This window comes from Eulemur rufifrons, chromosome 18, assembly GCF_041146395.1.
Source record: "Eulemur rufifrons isolate Redbay chromosome 18, OSU_ERuf_1, whole genome shotgun sequence".
Classification (NCBI taxonomy): domain Eukaryota; kingdom Metazoa; phylum Chordata; class Mammalia; order Primates; family Lemuridae; genus Eulemur; species Eulemur rufifrons.
Window position 1 is genome coordinate 55115509 of NC_091000.1, and position 19275 is coordinate 55134783.

Sequence of the window (19275 nt, forward strand, 5' to 3'; positions counted from 1 at the left end):
ACTTCCAAGTGTCTGCATTTCTAACTACTCTCAGGCAATGGCCGTGCTACTTTGTGTCTCAGGGGCTGAAAGAGTAGCTGTCTGCTATCCTCTACATGGGCATTTCTTTGCTTTTGTCTAACTGTAATAACTCTACATCGAAATAAATGTGCTGCTTTAAGCAGAAGAACAGGACATACTTTGTGATGTGTAGTGGAAGGATGCAGGTTACACGGTTATTCTGGAAAACAAAATCAGAGGCCATGTGATTCAAATTAGCCCTTTATAGACTTTTAACTATAATATTGAGAGTAAATTAAAATTCTCTAGTGTGATCTTTTAAATGTTTGTTTCACAAGTCCTGTGAAAGAAGAGAGCAGAGAGCAGAGATTCTAAATTCATTCTTTTAAATTAATGAAGTTACTTTTTGGGTTATTTTTTTTTCTCAGCTTCTTGACAAATGAGTGGAGACTTGATTGTGTCAACTTTAGAGCCTTTTTGCTTTTTGTTCTGTATATTTTATACTTGTCACCTAGAAGGATTATTGTTTTATGAAAACAAAATATAAACATTCCATAAAACTATTTTTCATCTTCTCTTGGCAGATCACTTACAACCTTGGGCTTGGTTATATCCTCACTGGCTGACCAGGCAGCTGGCAAGGGTAAAAACAAATTTGTGCCTTATCGAGATTCGGTCCTCACTTGGCTTCTTAAGGTAATTTGTTGCTCTAGTGCTCTTTTCCAACTAAAAATTAGCTATTTCAGATGTGACAGCTAAAAAGTATGTGCAAAGTTAACCAAATACACAAAGAACCCTCCCAACAGCACTGGTATGCTAATTACTGGGAAGGCAGAATGAAAACTGTTTTCTACTGCTTTTTATTCCATTATAATGCTATTGACAGGCATTATTTATTGCTGTGAACACAGAGAGGACACATTTCATCTTGTCATAAAATTATTTGTGAAATGCCAACCCATTTCCACATAGCATTTTCTTCGTAGAGAATAATGTCATACATTATTTATTTATTTATTTACTTATTGCCTTTATTTTATGTGTCGTACATGGAGTGGGCTTCCTAACATGCTCTTTGGAATGCTCTGCAGGACAATTTGGGGGGCAACAGCCAGACCTCTATGATAGCCACCATTAGCCCAGCAGCAGACAACTATGAAGAGACCCTCTCCACGTTAAGATATGCAGATCGGGCCAAAAGGATCGTGAACCACGCTGTTGTGAATGAGGACCCCAATGCAAAAGTCATCCGAGAACTGCGAGAGGAAGTTGAGAAACTCAGAGAGCAGCTCTCACAAGCAGAGGTAAAATCAGCCTGGTGCGCACTGTTTGTGGAGTTCCCTGGTGTGTGGTCTCTGAGTGGTGGAGGTGTACTTGCTTATAGTTCTGGGTCATCTCAGGGTGGTTCAGCACTTCGGTGTTTATTGGCATCTGCTGTGTGCTAAGCATTGTGAAGAGCAACACATACAATACAAGACTTCTGTCCTAGGAAGCAAACAATTAAGAGAGAATTCCTACTGCTACCTAATTGTCTGCTTTAGTAAATCAGCTGGCCCTCAAACTTTCAGTGGGAAATCCTAAGAACAAAATGTGTTGCTTTTATCAACATTATAGACTATATTTCCACAGGGCCTTACAATTTCCAGAGAAGTTAGCTAGATATCATCTCCTCATTAAGTCATACAGATGGCATGATCAAAGATAATTAAACATTAGGAATGATTTGGAAATCTCCTTTTACTTTCTCATTTATATCAGCCCGTGGCAGGAAACAAAATCAATATTTTTGCATTGCCACCTTCTTTCCTTGATTTTCCCAAACTTTAATAACCTTTCAAATAGGTTTTGCTTTTTGCAAATTGCTGGGTAAGCCACTGTCTCATTTGAAATAGGTAAGAAGGCCGTGTGAGAGGCAAGTGTCTTAGCTTAAGTCACAGGCTAAACACCAGGACTTGGTGTATGTACTTGACACTTCCAAGTTCACATGCCTTTGCCACTCTTCTGACCCCACTGTAGTTGGGAGATTAGTAAGGAGCAAAAAAAGAAAGAAAGAAAGAAAGAAAACCAAAGTTAATAGCCATCATTTATTCATTGAGCACTTATGTGCCAGGCACTATTAAATACTTTTATCTGTCAATGTAATTAATCAAAAAATAATCAACAGAAAACTAAAACAATAATTTTTATTGTTTTAAATAAAACAAAGAGTCTGAATACTCTATTAATTGGTAATCTTGGCATTGTGTTATAATTATTTGTTTACATGCCTTTGTTGTCCTCCAGGCAGGGGGCTCATAAAGTGCAAGAAGCTGTGTTCTAATAATTTTTTCATCCTTAACCCCTAATCCAACATTAATACTGGAAAGCACTTAGCACAATGCCTTGCACATAGTAAGTGCTCGATAAATGTTGCTATTTTTTTATCATCATTATATAATCATTCAATGCATTAAGCATACTTTTTTTTATTCATGCCAATAAGGGTAGCAAAACACCGGAAAAATTAAAATGCTGATAAACTTTAAAAAGAGTCATGATGCTAGGAGGAAAGTATTACTATAATGGTTCCAGAATTTGTTCATAGGTGGATTATCTACTTACTTTTGTTTCTAATTTGCATTTCCACTGTGACCACATAATCTAGGCCAAATGGCTAGAGTAATACCTGGCCAAAGGAAAGAAAAGAAGAGCCACGTAGATCCACCTAGAATTTTCACATGTACCCAGCACTAAATGCCACTCTCGGGCTCTGTTAATACCATGAAACTCAGGCATAGTCAGCTTTCAGATTATCACCATTTCAGCTTCTCGTCCAAGCTCGACCATCTTTCTTGTTCACAGGGTTTTACTCTGTAGAGGCTTGTGTTACTATATGATGTCAAAGCATATTGTTACCAAGTAATGCACCCTCCCCCAAATTTTTTAAGCTGCAAATATCTGTATTTAGACTCCTTATTCTTACTGAACAAACTTAGAGGGAAACTACTGCCTATTTGACTAGATGTCCTGCTCCCAAGTGAATGACAAATATGCTAAATTTATTACATCAGTGGAGAAAAGTAGTCTAAAGGGCCCAGATTCAAACTTTTAAATAAATGAGAAAAATCTTCACCTTTTCTAATAGACTAATAAAACTGGAATGTATTTATTAGTGGTGTGTGTCAATCTCTATCTTATTGAAAAAGAAATCTGCTTAAGTAAACTTTTCCCCCTACTTTCCTATTTCGAAGATTAAATTCAGCATCTTTTAGATCTTTAAATGTGAAATTTAAATATGATGGATAAAATGATTCTGTAATAATTTATTTGATTTTCATTCAGGACACTGCCATTTCTTTTTCTCCTTGAAACACGAGTAGCCACGTTCTCTTAAATTCCGTTTGACTGGTAAAGGTCAAAAACCCACCCCAACAGTGTATGACTTAACCATTTCCAACAGACTATTGATAACTGCTTACGAAGGACAGTAAGTGATTGTCTTGTACATAATGGTGGAAAAATTTTGCAAGTCAGATATTTTTGGTTTCATTTTAAAGGCCATGAAGGCTCCTGAACTGAAGGAGAAGCTCGAAGAGTCTGAAAAACTGATAAAAGAACTGACAGTGACTTGGGAAGAGAAGCTGAGGAAAACAGAAGAGATTGCACAGGTGGTTTGATAATTTAGGCCTAAAGAACTGTGATTCTTCTGCACTTGTCTTTTCTGTACAGCCGCTGGTCTCCTCAAAAAGTCTTTGAGGGGTCCCTTTCTGCGGAACTAGAGATTGCAAAGATTAGCCTTAGACACTGACTCTGTGTCTTTTATTAATATCAACTTACAGTTTGGTCCATATATTTACTAGATGTGTTAGAGGGCACCAAATCTGAATAGGCCTGGTTACAGGAAATGTCTTTTATATTTCCTGCTCCTCACATTTAGACAAAAATCTGTTTTGGGATTTTTAGATCACCTGGTAAAGCATGAGCCTACCTGATTGGCAGAGAGTTTATAACATGCAACCCATCACAGTTTTTTCAGTGTATTTGATTCTTTGGGCTTGTTAGAAAATGCTGTATTGAACTTTACTTGAATTAAAAAGAAAGGAAGGACTAATTCTGCAGGGGTGTGTGTCTGTTATGAATCTTTCTACACTATGTATTTCATGATAATTTTTAATCTCATTGACCTTTTGGAAATCTTGGACCATCCCAATCAAGTAGCTCAAAAACAGTCACTGAATCTCCATCTAGCCTTCTACTGATAAGTTTCTTGTAGATGTCATTCATTCACATACAACGCCCCCCCCATACAACTTCCTGTCCCTCTCACATTGTTTTATGTTTCTCCATAGCACTTAACATCATTGGAAATTCTATGTATTGTATTTACTCATCTTTTTTTTTTTTTTTATGGTCTGTCTTCTCCTGCTAGAATATATGTTTTCATGAAAGAAGGGACTTTGCTCCAGTTATATTCTCAGCCCTAGATCAGTACCTACTACATGATAGACTCTGATAAATATCTCTCGAATAAATGAACGAATGAATGAATTCAAGGTCTTCTATAAGTATCCAACCTGCTCTTCCAGCCCCATCTGACTGCTTTCCCAGATTTGCCAGGGGTTCTTGCCTCTGAAATCATCTAGAAGGCACAGAGTCTTCATTGTATTTCTTTGTGCCCTGCCCTAAGAACACCTTGTCCTTATCTTCCTGTTGAAATTCTTCTCCTGCTTCAAGAACCGTCTCAGATATATTCTTTTCCTGAAGCCTTTCCTGGTCTCTTAACCCGTTACGATCTCCCTCCTTTGAAGTCCCCAGCATTTTGTACCCCTCCAGTAGCATAGTGTTCTCTGCTTTGGGGTTCTGGTTGTGTGGTCTTGTCCCCTCTGTAGGCTCTAAGCTCATCAAGAGCCGAGATGGTGTCTGGTTCATGCTTGGTGCCCCTATAACACTGCCACAAGATGTCACGCATTGTAGGCTCTCCATGAACTTGATTGAGCTGAGTGGAATATGTGACTTCATTGGCATTGTCCCCAGAAACAGTGACCTACTCTTTCCATGGATACATCTTATGAATAGAGCAACAAATAGAGTTCCCTGATTTTGTCTGTTTTTGTGCACAGGAGAGACAAAGACAACTTGAAAGCATGGGGATTTCCCTAGAGACGTCTGGTATCAAGGTGGGGGATGACAAATGCTACTTAGTCAACCTGAATGCAGACCCTGCTCTCAACGAACTTCTGGTTTATTATTTAAAGGTATGAGAGTATATAAATAGATTGTTTCAGTCCTGATTTATTCATGTACAATGCCCAGGGGAATCTGGGTGCCTCTCTCCATGATTTTGCTTTTTGTATCCAGCTTAGCCCTCATTAAAAGTAAAAGGATGGTGGCTGGGCACAGTGGCTCACGCTTATAATCCTAGCATTTAGGAAGGCCGAGGTGGGAGGATCATTTGAGGCCAGGACTTGTAGACCCTGTCTCTACAAAAAATAAAAAAAAAATTAGCCAGGCATAGTGGCTCATACCTGTAGTCCCAGCTACTCACGAGGCTGAGCCAGGAAGATCACTTGAGCCCAGGGGTTTGAGGTTGCAGTGAGTTATGATCACACCACTGCACTCCAGCCTGGGTGACATTGAGACTCTGTCTCAAAAAAAAAAAAAAATAAGAGGGTGGATAGTGCAGTCAGGTCACCAGCTCACCGTTAAGAAGGAAAGTGACTATTTTCTACGATCCTGGGGCTGTGTAGTCAGAGCTGATTTCCTGCAAGTTGAGGCTTGAGGGGGCACAAGTGCGCAACGGAGGGTGTCAGGGTGATACCTGGCTATAGGAGAAGGTTCCAGGTGTGAGGCGACAAGGATTCTGACAGTATCTGGGTTCAGCCAGATCCTGAGAAGCTGGAGGTTCTCAGTTATGCTTCTGACTGGTTCTAAGAAGATCCCAAGATCAACACCAGACCCTGGTGCTAGATTAGAGAGCAGAGTTCCTCCAGGCCTATCCCTTCGAAACCTACATCCTCAGGAAATAACTTTTGGTCCCATAATCACCCTTCAGGTGTAGAGGTAGGATGTGGCCTCTTGGAGTTGGCATTTTGGTCTCAGGGTATGCCACGTTGGGTAACTTACTGCAGCAGTTCTCAAATTTTCTGACTTCAGAACCCATTTACATTCTTAAAAGGACTCCAAAGACCTTTTGTGTATCTGGATTATGTCTGTCTATATTTGCTGTATTATACATTAAGACTGAGAACATTTTAGAGTACAAATACACAACTGTTAGTCCTCAGAGCTATAACATCGTCACACATCATGTAGCCTCGGGAAAACTCCAGTGTACATGCATGATAAAATGAGAGAGCAAAGGCCAACAATATCTTACTGTTTCTATTAAAGTAGTTTCAACCTCATAGACCTCCTGAAAGGTTTTCAAAGACCCCAAGGGTTCTCAGACCACACTTTTAGGACTACTGGCTTATTTTGTTAAGTGAATAATAAGACATCTATTTGAAATAGGGCACCTGATTGACATTGATAAAGGGCATCTCAGCTGACATAGGGCATTTCTAATCTCAGACATCCACACTCTTCCTGTCTGAGTTATGGACGTTAAGGTTATCAAGGACTGGGGACTTGAAGGCAACTTCCATATACTGTCCGCACACCCAAATCTTAAGTGCAGAGGTATTGTCTACTTGTGAAAGATTAGGTGTCTTGTTAAGGATTCTGAGCTGCCTAGTAAATATATAATATGCAATGAAGAATAAACTAGAATTGAATTAAGGAGCCTCAGTCTTCCCCGATCCTTTTTCTTCTGCAGTTTCCCGAGACATAAATATGATGCAAATAGCCCCTGGCCTATTGAGAATCCACTAACAGACTTGAGATCTATTCATTTAGGCAATGATTAAGAAAGGGGCAAGGAATTGTTTCTGAAATCTTAACTTTGAAAGACCAAGCTTTATGCTTTCTCTGTTGGATGTTGTTATCATAGTTAAAACGAAGGGGACAAGCAGTGACTGAATCACCAGTAGTCTGTGAGGTTCGAGGTACTTAAAATCACACTAGTTTATACACCATATAACCCACAGGCTTCAGTACTCTGTGTAATATTGGTATTAAAAACGCAAATATTTTTAACATTTTAAAATATGACTTTCCGTGAAACTGCTTTTTAGTGGTTCTTAAATTTATATAACTGTTTTCAAAACACTTTCACTGTTAGATGATCCTCGAAAGAATTCTGTTAAGTATGTCAAATAGATAATATCGTCCTGGTGTTGCCAAAAAAGAAACTGAGGTTCAGAGAACGAAATGACTTGCCTTGTGGTCACTTAAATAGTAAGTGGTCTAGTCAAAATTGGAACTCGAGGTATTCTACTGTCAAGTCCTGTTACCTTATGTTTTAAAATAATATCTAATCACTGTTGATCAGGGGTTTTTTTGGTGGTGTTTAACCTTTTTTTTTTTAATTTAGTGTGTTATGGTAAGCTTTTGACTTCTAATGCTTCAGAAATCTAACATCTCTGGCATGATTCATTTAATATATTTGTGCACATGCTGTTGTGTTATTGATAGTGATAAATTTTTGTAGAGTTACTTATAAGTGTGGGTTTTTCTTTTTTAATAATCTGTTACTAGGAGCACACCAGGGTGGGTGCAGATACCTCTCAGGATATCCAGCTCTTCGGCATAGGAATTCAGCCTGAGCACTGTGAGATTGACATCGCGTCCGATGGAGACGTCACTCTTACGCCAAAAGAAAACGCAAGGTAAGAAAAGTAAACGGTGACAGTATATCTTGTGTGCCTTATTTTCAGAAGGAGAAGGCGCCCTCTTTCTGCTTGCTTTCAGTTATATCAAAGTTCAGGATACACTGGGTCCTCAGAGGGACATGCTTTCTGATTGTAGGGAGGGATGTGGCAACATGTAAGTGCACCAGCTCTGTCATTATCAGTAAAAACTTAGTTACCAGTGTTGAAATGTCACTTTGAAGGCGTGATTATTTTCACATGTGAGTTCAGCTTGCACTTATTCCATAGCTCTAAGCTTTAGAGTCCTGTAAAGATCAGGAGTCAGATAATGAGAGTGAGAAAAGCAACTTATTGGAAAATTAGAACTCAAAATAATATTCCTTATATTTCTCCATCAAACTTCACCTGGCAGTCTGTTAGCAAAGTAATCTTCAATTAATTAATTAATTACCTCCTCCCACTTCCAATGTTTTGTTTTATTTTTAAATACCAGAAAATTGGCTGGGCACCATGGCTCCTGCTGCTAAAGCACTTTGGGAGGCTGAGGCTGGAGGATTGCCAGTAGTTTGAGACCAGCCTGGGTAACTTCTCGAGACCCCGTCTCTACAAAAAAGTAAAACATTAGCCAGATATGGTGGTGCACGCCTGTAGTCCCAGCTACTTGGGAGGTTGAGGCAAGAGGATTGCCTGAGCCTAGGAGTTTGAGGCTGCAGTGAGCTGTGATTACACCACTGTATTTCAGCCTGGGCGACAGAACAAGACCCTGTTTCTAAAAAATAAATACTAGAAAATCTTTTTTTTTTTTTATTAAGTGGAGGAAACATTTATGAAAAGACTAAAATTGCCAGCACTAAAAATTGTGGAGGATCTTTTCTCCACCCTAAAAAAAGTCACCGTGATTATGCTTTAACTGCATCAAAGGATCAGTTGATGAGAGAGCTATTTATAAGCAGGAAACCCTATAAAATCTTTCACAGAGGGTTATCCAGCCCACTGCCTTCACAGCCCATTGCTTGCCAATAAGCTGTAGCAAAGTTGCAGTGTAAGGAAAGCTGCACTGTTGAAAGACCACATCTAAATGTCTACTGGGTGGAGTTGCTTCCCCTTCAAGATTTGTTTCAGACAAGTTCACGATGCATGAGAACCCAGAGGCATAGTGCACGTCCTGTAGGGTGTGATATATACTGTATATCAAGGATGGGCAGAGTCCAGGCACGATGGCTCATGCCTGTAATCCTAGCACTCTGGGATGCTGAGGTGGGAGGATTACTTGACGTCAGGAGTTCGAGACCAGCCTGAGCAAGAGTGAGACTCTGTCTCTACTAAAAACAGAAAACATTAGCCAGATGAGGTGGCATGCACCTGTAGTCCCAGCTACTTGGGAGGCTGAGGCAGGAGAATCACTTGAGCCCAGGAGTTTGAAGTTGTTGTGAGCTAGGCTGATGCCATGGCACACAAGCCCAGGTGACAGGGCAAGATGCCATCTCAAAAATAAAAAAAAAAAAAAGGATGGACAGAGCTGTCTCTTCCTTCCCAAATTGTCTATTTCTATGGTTTGTTTGATAGCTTTTTAGGATTTAAACCCAGTCTTCTTTTTGTGTTTGTCCCCAAGTTTTTATTATGGGAAATTTCAAACATATAGAAGTAGAATAATATAATGAACCCCTATGTATCCATCATGCAGGTTGAAAAATGAGCACCTCATAGATAATTTTGTTCTTTTTAATATGCTTTCCACATGTCCTCCTCCCTCCCCTCTGGGTTATTTTAAAGGAAATTCCAGATATTATCACATTATATATATATAAATATCTCAGTATGTATCTCTAAAAGATGAAGATTCTTAAATATAGCTTCAATACCAACACAACTAAAATAATTAACAGTAATTCTTTACTAATCATCATGCATCCAGTCAGTGTTCAGATTTCCCCACTTGTCTCATCAATGTTCTTTTTCAGTTATTTCTTGAAATTAGGATCCAAAAAAGGTTCTGCCATTGTTGTTTTTTAATATGTCTCTTAGATCTTTTTTAACATATGGGTTTCCCCTTCCTCTTCCTCTCTGTGTGTGAGCGTGTGTGTATGTGTGTGTGTGTGTGTGTGTGCATGTGTGTCTTTCTGTCTGTCTCTGCCTCTCTCTCTGTCTTTCTCTTTTTCTTTGCACATTTTATTTGTTGAAGACACCTAATTGTTGATCCTAGAGTTTCCCATAGTCAGGATTTTCTCACTCCACCCTGTGGCATCATTGATCATCTTCCACTTCCATGTTCTCTGTATTTCCTAAATTGGTATTTAGATATGGACGCTTGCTCAAGTTCAGCTGAAATTTTGATAAGAATAGCCATAGGCGGTGCTTTCTGTCTCCGTCAGGAGCACATCATATGGGGTTGGCAGTCTTTGAGGGATTGGCAGCTGCAGGTCATCATTGCTTAGACCATGTGCTTTGATAGTGGCTACAAATGCTGTTCTTCCTTCTTCAGTTATTAGGTGGAATATGTCTAGTAAGGGAAAGTTCCCTCACTTACTTCTTTGGATACCAGGCCTAGGTCTTGTGCTTTTTCCCATTCAGCTGCTATCTTCCCTCGTGTTCTTTCAGGTCCTGTGTAAACGGCACCCTTCTGTGCAGCACCACCCAGCTGTGGCATGGTGATAGAATCCTATGGGGAAATAACCACTTTTTTAGGTAACATCTTTGTGTTCTCTAACATTGTTATATATATTTTTTGTGTTATCTGTTTAAGTGTAAACCAATGTGATTTTATCTAATGATGAAAAACTCCACAGAATTAATTTACCTAAGAGGAAACGTCGAGATTGGTTGAAAGACTTTGAAAAGGAAACGGGGCCACCAGAGCATGACCTGGATGCGGCCAGTGAGGCTTCCTCCGAACCAGACTATAACTATGAGTTTGCGCAGATGGAAGTGATCATGAAAACGCTGAATAGTAATGGTAAGACCCTAATTCCGCATTCTGGCGTCTTGGGCAGTTCCTCATCCCTGGCCATCGGTGAGGGATAAGTACATATAAAGTATCATTCTGCGTTTTAGACACGTAAAATTGCTAATTCCTTCAAAAGGCCATCAGGAAAGAGCTAATGAAGAGACTGGGGCTGCAGGAGGTCTTCTCCTTCAGGTATAACCAGGAAATGGGTGATTTCCTGGCTGTGGCAACATTTCCATGGTCCTGGAGTACTGAATGATTTTTACAGAATTCCTTATCAAATTTCCCATTATTGAGCCTATTGTTTCTGAATCCTCCAAAGGGTGAAAATCCCCAAGAGAATGTGAATCCAGGAATTTCAAATAAAACTTAATGGAAAGATAAAAGTCACAGCATTTTACTACAAACCCAGTTGGAGATTATACCCTGAAAGAGAATTATTTGATAAGCCCAGGTAACTTTTACAAAAATGATAGTGAAAATGAAATGCTGTTTACTTGACTTACATGCCAGGCTGTCTCAGATCTCTGAAGAAGAAATTCTCCTTAGCACATTAATTCTGGATCTCTCTTTCCAGAAGATTTGCAGTGTTTATATTAACATTCTTCCTTTCTGTGTCTAAAATCCCACGTTCCTGTAAAGCTTTTTTCTTCCTCTGTGCTTATACACATCTTCATGCATTCAGTAAAATGGAAGCCAGATTCTTTCCTTGCTAAGTCTGCATCATTCTTTTCCCATCTCCCAGTCTTCTAATTCCTAGACTTGGTGCCCGGGACTAAGAAGCCAGGCATGAAAGTTCCCATTACCAGGCACAAGACAGCATTTCTGGGACTGGAACTATTTCATGAGGATAAAGTCGGAGCACTTGAGAAAGTTAGTTTGCAGGCTCGGTCCAACCTCACCGCTCCATTCATCTGCTATTGGGGCGCCTGAGGGTTCCCAGCTTAAACCAGAGAGGGCTTCCAGGACCCTGAGGACCCTAAGACAGGTGGCCTCTACCTGACAGGGGGCTGGGAGAACATTTTATTTTTCACAGTTGAGCTCTCCCCTTAACCATTGGCTTTCTCAGTTTCCTCTTCGAATTAGCCTCTCTGGGAAGAATTTGAACATTGAGAAGGGATTTTGATATATGTGGTGCCAGAGTGAGCACATGGTGAGAGAATTATCAGTCAGATCTCTGGCATATCACATTAGGGATTCTGTTGCAGGAATAGAGATTTTGGCCTTTTCATGGATCCCTGCTGATGAATTTTTAATCTTAGGGACCTCTTTTTTAAAATTACAAAAATGAAGTATAAAGAAATGACCAGACTGTGAAAAATAAGTGTAATATATTTATTTCAAGGTACAGAACCACAAAAAAAAAATGAAGAAAAAAATAACTTTATGAAAGACGTTTGGTTATTTCTCTCTTTAAACAGTAAGAGTAGGGTATTACGATTTGGCACTGGGGCTTTTGACACTGTAGTGCAGGGTGAACCGTAGCTAGAAATCAGGCTTCCGTGCAGTCTGCCACTGGCCCACCAGTTGGAAGGAATCCCAAAAGACATTCCAAAGTGATGTTCAGACATCAGAATCACATTAATGGGTCATTTAACAACATGCCTGAGCAACAAGTCTCCTGTGAGTGATCATTTGGAAGCCTGAGTGGATATAGGGTGTGGCAGGAGGGTGTAGGCTCCAAAGTCCAGGTGGAAGAATGCCCATTTGGAGAGAGCTCGTTTCTTCAGATGAGATTATAGAATTCTAGACATTTCTATTCTCTAACTCTGCAGAGTTTCCAGGTGGTATCGATTTAATCATTTATCCATCCCAGACCACAGATTTGTGATTTAATCCAATTGTTAACTTCTTATATAGAATTAACTTCCCAAGTAATCCATGAGTATTTAGTAAGCATTTGTGAATTCCTCCCATCCTCTTAGCCAAACCAACTGGAGTCATCAGTGGCCCGGTGCATGGTGTCAACATGAGTTATTCATTTGTATCCCAGATCAGGCCTTGCTCTCCAGTGTTGGTTGTGTCTGTATGAAAGTAATGTTTCCCCCTTGCCCACCCCTGACAGAGCTTCCCTCTGAGCCATACAAACATGCTCTGATGCAAGTGCTGGCCACACGGTATTCACTGCGATTCACCTCTGCCGCTAGGTGGCTTCCCGATAATAAGCCTGTCTGCCTGGTGGTCGTCCCCTTGGTGGTCTTATTTGAAGATCCTCTTCCCTCTCATGTGGTTTCAGACGAAGCTCCTCCACAAACACTGGGATAAAGGTTTTTAACTGATTGGCATTAGCATGAGGTAGCTTGACTGGTTTTGAGCAGTGCCGCTGACTGATGCTTGTGCTACATGCTTTGGCAAAACCTAACTAACATGATTGGGAAGAAGCTGAAGTTTTCCGCCTGATGAAAGTACTCTGAATTCTTGATTGAGGATTGTCCCTTTTGAATTATGACTCCCCCCTCCCCATTTCATTACCTTCCCAGTGGTTAAAATCTGACAGCTCTTCTTTTTCCCTGTACTTCCAAAAGCACTGAAAAATATTATTGGTATTATTACTGCTATTGCTGATGGCTTTATTACTGTTAAGAACAGAGCAGTTCAGGACAGGAGTATTAATATTTTCAGATATATATTCCCCTAAGTAATAGATCAGAATAATGTCTTTTGGGGTCTCTAGAGTAAATACTGATCTAAAACCCTATTTGTTTGAATTAAAAGTAAAAGGAAACCTAGTATCTGTGGACAATAACACCTTCTTCCCAAGAGTTCAAAATAGGAATCAGACAGACATTCATCTCTTTTCCCAATGTCAGCGGTAGCTTTAAAGTGAAGACCAATCAAGGGGCTGGTGAATGATCGTAGAGCCAGTTTATTCCATCTGGGATGAAAAGATTCTTTTTTCCCTAAGGATCTACTTCTCCTCAGTTCAGTGCTTTGCACTTTTTGGTGTGAATTAATTCTAAGTCTTTTTCTCAGATAAATACCCTCCTCCCAGCACCACTACCAGCGCCATTCTCTCTTTTCCACTCTGGGGACGATAGGTCAGTTTGAGCTCATTTCATGGTTATCTACCAAGTAAAGAAAAAACTAGTAACGAAAAGAAAGTGCAATGCCCAAAATCAGTGTGGTCCTTTCTCCCTTCCTAAAATACTTACCTCTTTGGTATCTTGGCCTTAGACATCTGGCTCACAGAGGTTTAAGGCAATTCCTTCAAGAGGGAGGAAAGTGATCAGGGAAAAAATAAAACTGGACAGTATCCTAATACTTGCTTGGTTATTTGAGAACAGGCCAAACAATCTTTGGCTTCTGTCCTGGGCTACATCATGGAGTCAGAGTGACTTGCTGATTTGGAGAATCTGTTTAAAAATATGCTATGTGTAACGGTCAAGGCTCAAAACTGGTTAATTGATTTGAAAAGAAAATATTATCAAAGATGTCTGTGAGATCCAAGTGCTGTGGCTCACGCCTGTAATCCCAGCACCTTGCCAGGTAAAGGTGGGAGGATGGCTTGAGGCCAGGAGTTTGAGAGCAGCCTGGGCAACATAGCAAGACCCCATCTTACAAAAAAATTTAAAAATTAGCTGAGCATGGTGGTGAGCACCTGTAGTCCCAGCTACTTGGGAGACTGAGCCCAGGAATTCCAGGTTTATAGTGAGGTATGATCGCTCCACTGCACTCTAGTCTAGATAACAGAGCGAGACCCCATCTCTGGGGGAAAAAAAAAAAGATGAAAAGATGTCTGTGAGAAAGGTGTTTCAAGACTGGTGTTGGCATCTGAGGTGAAACCAGAATGCAGCCCAGGCTTCCAGCAGGGCTGCAGGTAGCGAGGGCAGATCTGGGCGTCTCTGGGGTGGGGCCAACACAGCTGTACAGTGGGAGGTTCAAGGGAAGGACGCATTGAGTTGCTCCCTCTTCCATGTCTGCGCTTTGATTTGTGGCCACTGACGACGCCTGGCGGGTAGTGGCAGCACTGTGTCATGGCAGCTGCCAGCGCAGCTTAAACAGCCTCAGGCACGCAGCCTCCGCCTTGGCGTGGAACCCTGGGATGAGAGCCTCTTGGCCTCAGCCACTGGGGACCACGTGTGTTTCTACACCACTGACTAACAGCAGAAATGGAAATGTGGATTAAATACCATATCCAGTACCTCTTAGCAAAAACCTTGTAATGCAACTTTATAAAATGGTGTGTTTTCCAGTTTCTCTACAAAAGATTCATGAACACGAAGTTAGGACAATTGGGACCCTTGAAAATAAGGCTCTATCTCAACACTAAATGGATGACACACACCCTGTCCTTTCTTGTTTAAACCCAGAGCCATATACTGCTTGAGACATAGATTTGTTTTTTCAATTGTGAGAGAAATTTTCTTCTCTAAATCTTCCATTTTAGACTCTTTCAGAAAAGTTTACCATGTTTCTCATGTTTTCCTCAGAAGTTGTAGAGCCAAGTCAGAGGTTCTAATGCTGTGGAATACATAGATTGTTACTGTTTGGAGAATTTTTTACCCATGATCTGCCTTTGTGTGAGAAGATTTTTATTTGTTTTTTTGGTTTGGGGATTTTTGTTGTTGTAATTTTAGTTCATTTTCTGTCAGCTTTTTAAGTGATATGTTTTAGGGCCTCTATGTCAGGACTTTATGAAGAAAACTACTTCTTTGAAAACATGCTGAATTTTAAATTTTTATATCAGCAAAGAACAACATTTTTTTAAAAGTATCTACTCTCACAGAGTACTACTTTTAAGCAAAAAATTGGTGTAGTAAGAATACTACATCAATTTATTACCAATGTCCTATGCCAGCCGATTAGGTATCTGAGTTCAAAACCTGGCTCTGTCACTTATTATAATAGCTCTGTGATCTTAGGTCGGCTACCTAGGCCCCAATTTCCTGAGCCCCAATTTCCTCATCTTTAAAATCTCCACGCTTAGGTTTGTGGCAAAGCTTTCGTGAGGTAATGCATGCAAAGGGTATAGTACCTCTACCCAAGAGGTAGCCAGTAGCTAGTAGAGTGATTGTTGCCATTGTGGTTGTCATTTTTATTGAAACAACTCACTATACTTGGCATATCTTGTGATTCTTTAAAATTACTTCCTTTTTTTTTTTATGTTATTTAACCTTATTTTTCAAAGCTAACCGGTTATCTTTTTTGCTTACTGCTAATGTAGAAAATTAGTACAATTCACATGTTTATTTCACAAAATGATAGGGTATTTTGGAAAAGTCAGTCAATAGCCTTCATCAGGTTATATAAAAATTCCTTCTGAGTCACTTTAATTCCAACTTCCTTCCTGGAAGTTAAGCTGAGAGCCAGTGTGTGGGAATATAGCACAAATAGCACTGAATAGCAGGCAAACGTGTGAATGTTCCAGGAGGAAATTATGTCCTGGGCTGGTCTGAGAATGCATCTCCTCTCAGTCCCATATATAGTATGATGGTGATTTTCTTTTCTGCTGTCTAGACTGTCTAACGTACTGCGTCCCTACAGCCTACTCACTTAGGGACGTCAGTAACTTTCTCCTTTGTTCATGTGGCCAGAGCCTTAATCTTTTTCCACGGCATCCAGCTCATTGGTCATTACCAGGCTAATGTCCTGCCCAGCCAGTGAGCTCATTAGAGTCACGTCCCACCTACAGCACAGCCACCACTAGTCATCAGAGTGGCTGCTGGGAGCAAGATCTATTAGCATGTCTATACCTGTTTGCCCACGTGTATGGTGGTGAGCTCTACAGCTGTACCAATAAGATGTCAGAAGCAGGTTTTTGTTATTTTTACAACTGAATTTCCCTCTTAGATATTAGCACCTGAGAAAATGTCAGGCTGTATCCTCAATATTTTTAAACATATGCTGTGATCTGTAAGTTTCTTCCCACCTTAGAGAAATTCAAGAGTAATAAGATTTGTGATGTAAATCATAAGCCCTTTGTCTTCTACTCCAGCTGATGTTAAGTGGGCATAGAAATCACTACTGTAAAGAAAGATCAAATCTTACGTGTTTCTGTCTTTGGAGTTGTCCTAGATTTCCTGGAGTTTTTCTCCTCAGTGGACAGGATCACCTGCCCTTCTCCATCATGTGCTGGTAGTAGATTAACGGTCTATCTGAACATTAGGATGAGCTCATCAAATTGAAGAAAGTAACATAGTGGATGTGGAGGATGTTTACATATGGGCATTAATCCAAAATGCTAGTAAAGAGGAAATTGAGAGGATTTCATCAGATGAGGCCCCCTTGGGCCTCTCACAGAAAGCGTGTTGACAGGCTGATCCTGGGGCAGGAGATGGTTCTTGCTGGAAGAATCCCCGACGGGCTGCAATCCCTGGCGTGAGCGCCTGTCTCAGCCGCCCCTGAAGACACCTTGCCTTGTCTCTTGGCTCACCAGACCCAGTTCAAAATGTGGTTCAGGTCCTGGAGAAACAATATCTAGAAGAAAAGAGAAGTGCCCTGGAGGAGCAGCGGCTCATGTACGAGCGGGAGCTGGAGCAGCTCCGCCAGCAGCTCTCCCCGGAGAGGCAGCCGCAGAGCAGCGGCCCCGACCGCCTGGCCTACAGCAGCCAGACAGCGCAGCAGAAGGTGACCCAGTGGGCAGAAGAGAGGTAAGAACGGGGACCGGGCAGCCCAGGGTCCAGGCTCCAGGGCCAGGGGCTTTGGGGGAGGACTCATGAAGCGTGTCAAAGGGGGACGAACCCGGTGGAGAAGGAAATCTTAGTCCCATGTCTGATTGGTTAGCACTTGGATTTTCCTTTCAAGGATACTGTCCACCCTAAGTATGTTTACTGTAATGTCACTGTTAAACAGTGCCGAGTTAAAAGGCCTAGACTGGTAAGTATTGAAATAGAGAAAGTTTGAACAATTCTTTAACACACAAGCATTTTTTCTTATTTTTTATTTCTCATACTTTTCTATTTAAATACAACATCTGTGCTAAGAAATTCTACTAAATGTGAATTTTTAAGGCTTATACTTTCCAATGTTTATATCAGAACTCTCAAACGTGGTGGAGGAAATGGTAATAATAATAACCACCACAATAAGGACGATAAGTCAGCAAGAACCTCCGTTGCATTCTTGCCACAGTCTAGGCCACGTTCTTGCTACAGTCTAGGTGTGGCACTGATTTTATTTGATACTCCCAGCAGCACTCTGCCCTAGGAACTCTTACCCCTGTCTTGTGGATCGGGCAGTCAGTTTAAGTATCCTGCCTTAATCACCCATCTAGTAAGCAAAAAAAAACCAGAGTTTGAACCCAGGTCTGTCTACAGTCCCACTAATAACCTCTATTATAAAAATAATTAACAATGGTAATAAAAGTAGCACCTGACATTTAGGCAACATTTACCATGGGCCAAGCACTAAGTGCTTTACATATATTCCTCTCATCTTCCCAGCTGCTACCATGTTCACTCCCGTTTTACACATGAGGAAACTGGGGGGCCGAGAGGTTAAATGACTTACCCAAGGTCATTTAGCTGGTACGTTGGGCAGTGGGATCGAAGCCATGGCAGGCTGACTCTGGAGCTCCTTCCCTAACTCATACATCCCATTGCATCTCTCACTAGCAACGGAGGCTAAACGTGAACCACATGCAGGGAAGGTGGCCCCAAGAGGAGAAAGGGGAGCTTTGCCCCACATTAAAAGGCTCTCAGTAGTAATGCATTTGTTTGTGCTAAATACAGAGAAATGAGTTGATTGCATTTTCCTTAGGAGCTACCTGCTCATTTGTCTGGATACTGAAGTATAAAGATTTATCATACTTACAGTATGTTCTGCTTTATACTTTATTGTGCCTGAGAAAAACAAAGGTTATCAGATGGTGCTTTTTCTGAAGAGCGCTACCTTTTCTATGTTTACTATGAGGGGGTGGCTTTAAGCAACAGTTGTTGAAGGTAATTGGTATAATTATATTCATTTACATCCTTTCTATTTACTAAAGAATATAAACAATAAAAGCAAAAGTATCTGATAGAAAAGGTGGGTTGTGGGTCAGGGGCGGTGGCTCACGCCTGTAATCCTGGCACTCTGGGAGGCTGAGGCTGGAGGATCACTTAAGGTCAGGAGTTCGAGACCAGCCTGAGCAAAAAAAGTGAGACCCTGTCTCTACTAAAAATAGAAAAACTTAGCCATGCAACTAAAAATAGAAACAAGAAATTAGGCGGGCACAGTGGTGCGTGCCTGTGGTCCCAGCTACTCAGGAGGCTGAGGCAGGAGGATTGCTCGAGCCCAGGAGTTTGAGGTTGCTGTGAGCTAGGCTGATGCCACGGCACTCTAGCCTGGGCAAGAGAGCGAGATTGTATCAAAAACAACAACAACAAAAAAAAAACAAAGAGAAGGTGGGTTGCTTTTAATTATAGTGTTTTTTAGTTAGATAGCTAAAAATATTGTTTTACTTCCTTTAATTCCAGATTGATTCTCTTTGGGACTTAAATTCTTAAAAAAAAAAAAAAAAATTAGAAGCCAGGCATGGTGGTGCATGCCTGCTGTCCTAGCTGCTTGGGAGGCTGAGGCAGTAGAATTAGCTTGAGCCCAGGAGTTCGACCCTATAGCGAGCTGTGATCACACCTGTGAATAGCCACTGCACTCCAGCCTAGGCAACGTAGCGAAGCCTGTCTC

The 19275-nt window shown here is 40.9% G+C and overlaps 1 protein-coding gene across 5 annotated transcripts in view; it reads left to right on the plus strand.

Moving 5' to 3' along the window:
- The window catches only part of KIF13A (kinesin family member 13A), a 197781-nt gene that overhangs the window by 134082 nt on the left and 44424 nt on the right, over nucleotides 1-19275 (plus strand). For all 5 annotated transcript variants that reach the window (XM_069493541.1, XM_069493544.1, XM_069493545.1 and 2 more), the window contains 8 exons: nucleotides 585-696; nucleotides 1092-1304; nucleotides 3537-3647; nucleotides 5100-5234; nucleotides 7615-7745; nucleotides 10326-10412; nucleotides 10514-10680; nucleotides 17048-17261. In XM_069493541.1, coding sequence (XP_069349642.1) covers nucleotides 585-696; nucleotides 1092-1304; nucleotides 3537-3647; nucleotides 5100-5234; nucleotides 7615-7745; nucleotides 10326-10412; nucleotides 10514-10680; nucleotides 17048-17261 — 1170 coding nt within the window. The remainder of the gene's footprint in view (nucleotides 1-584; nucleotides 697-1091; nucleotides 1305-3536; nucleotides 3648-5099; nucleotides 5235-7614; nucleotides 7746-10325; nucleotides 10413-10513; nucleotides 10681-17047; nucleotides 17262-19275) is intronic.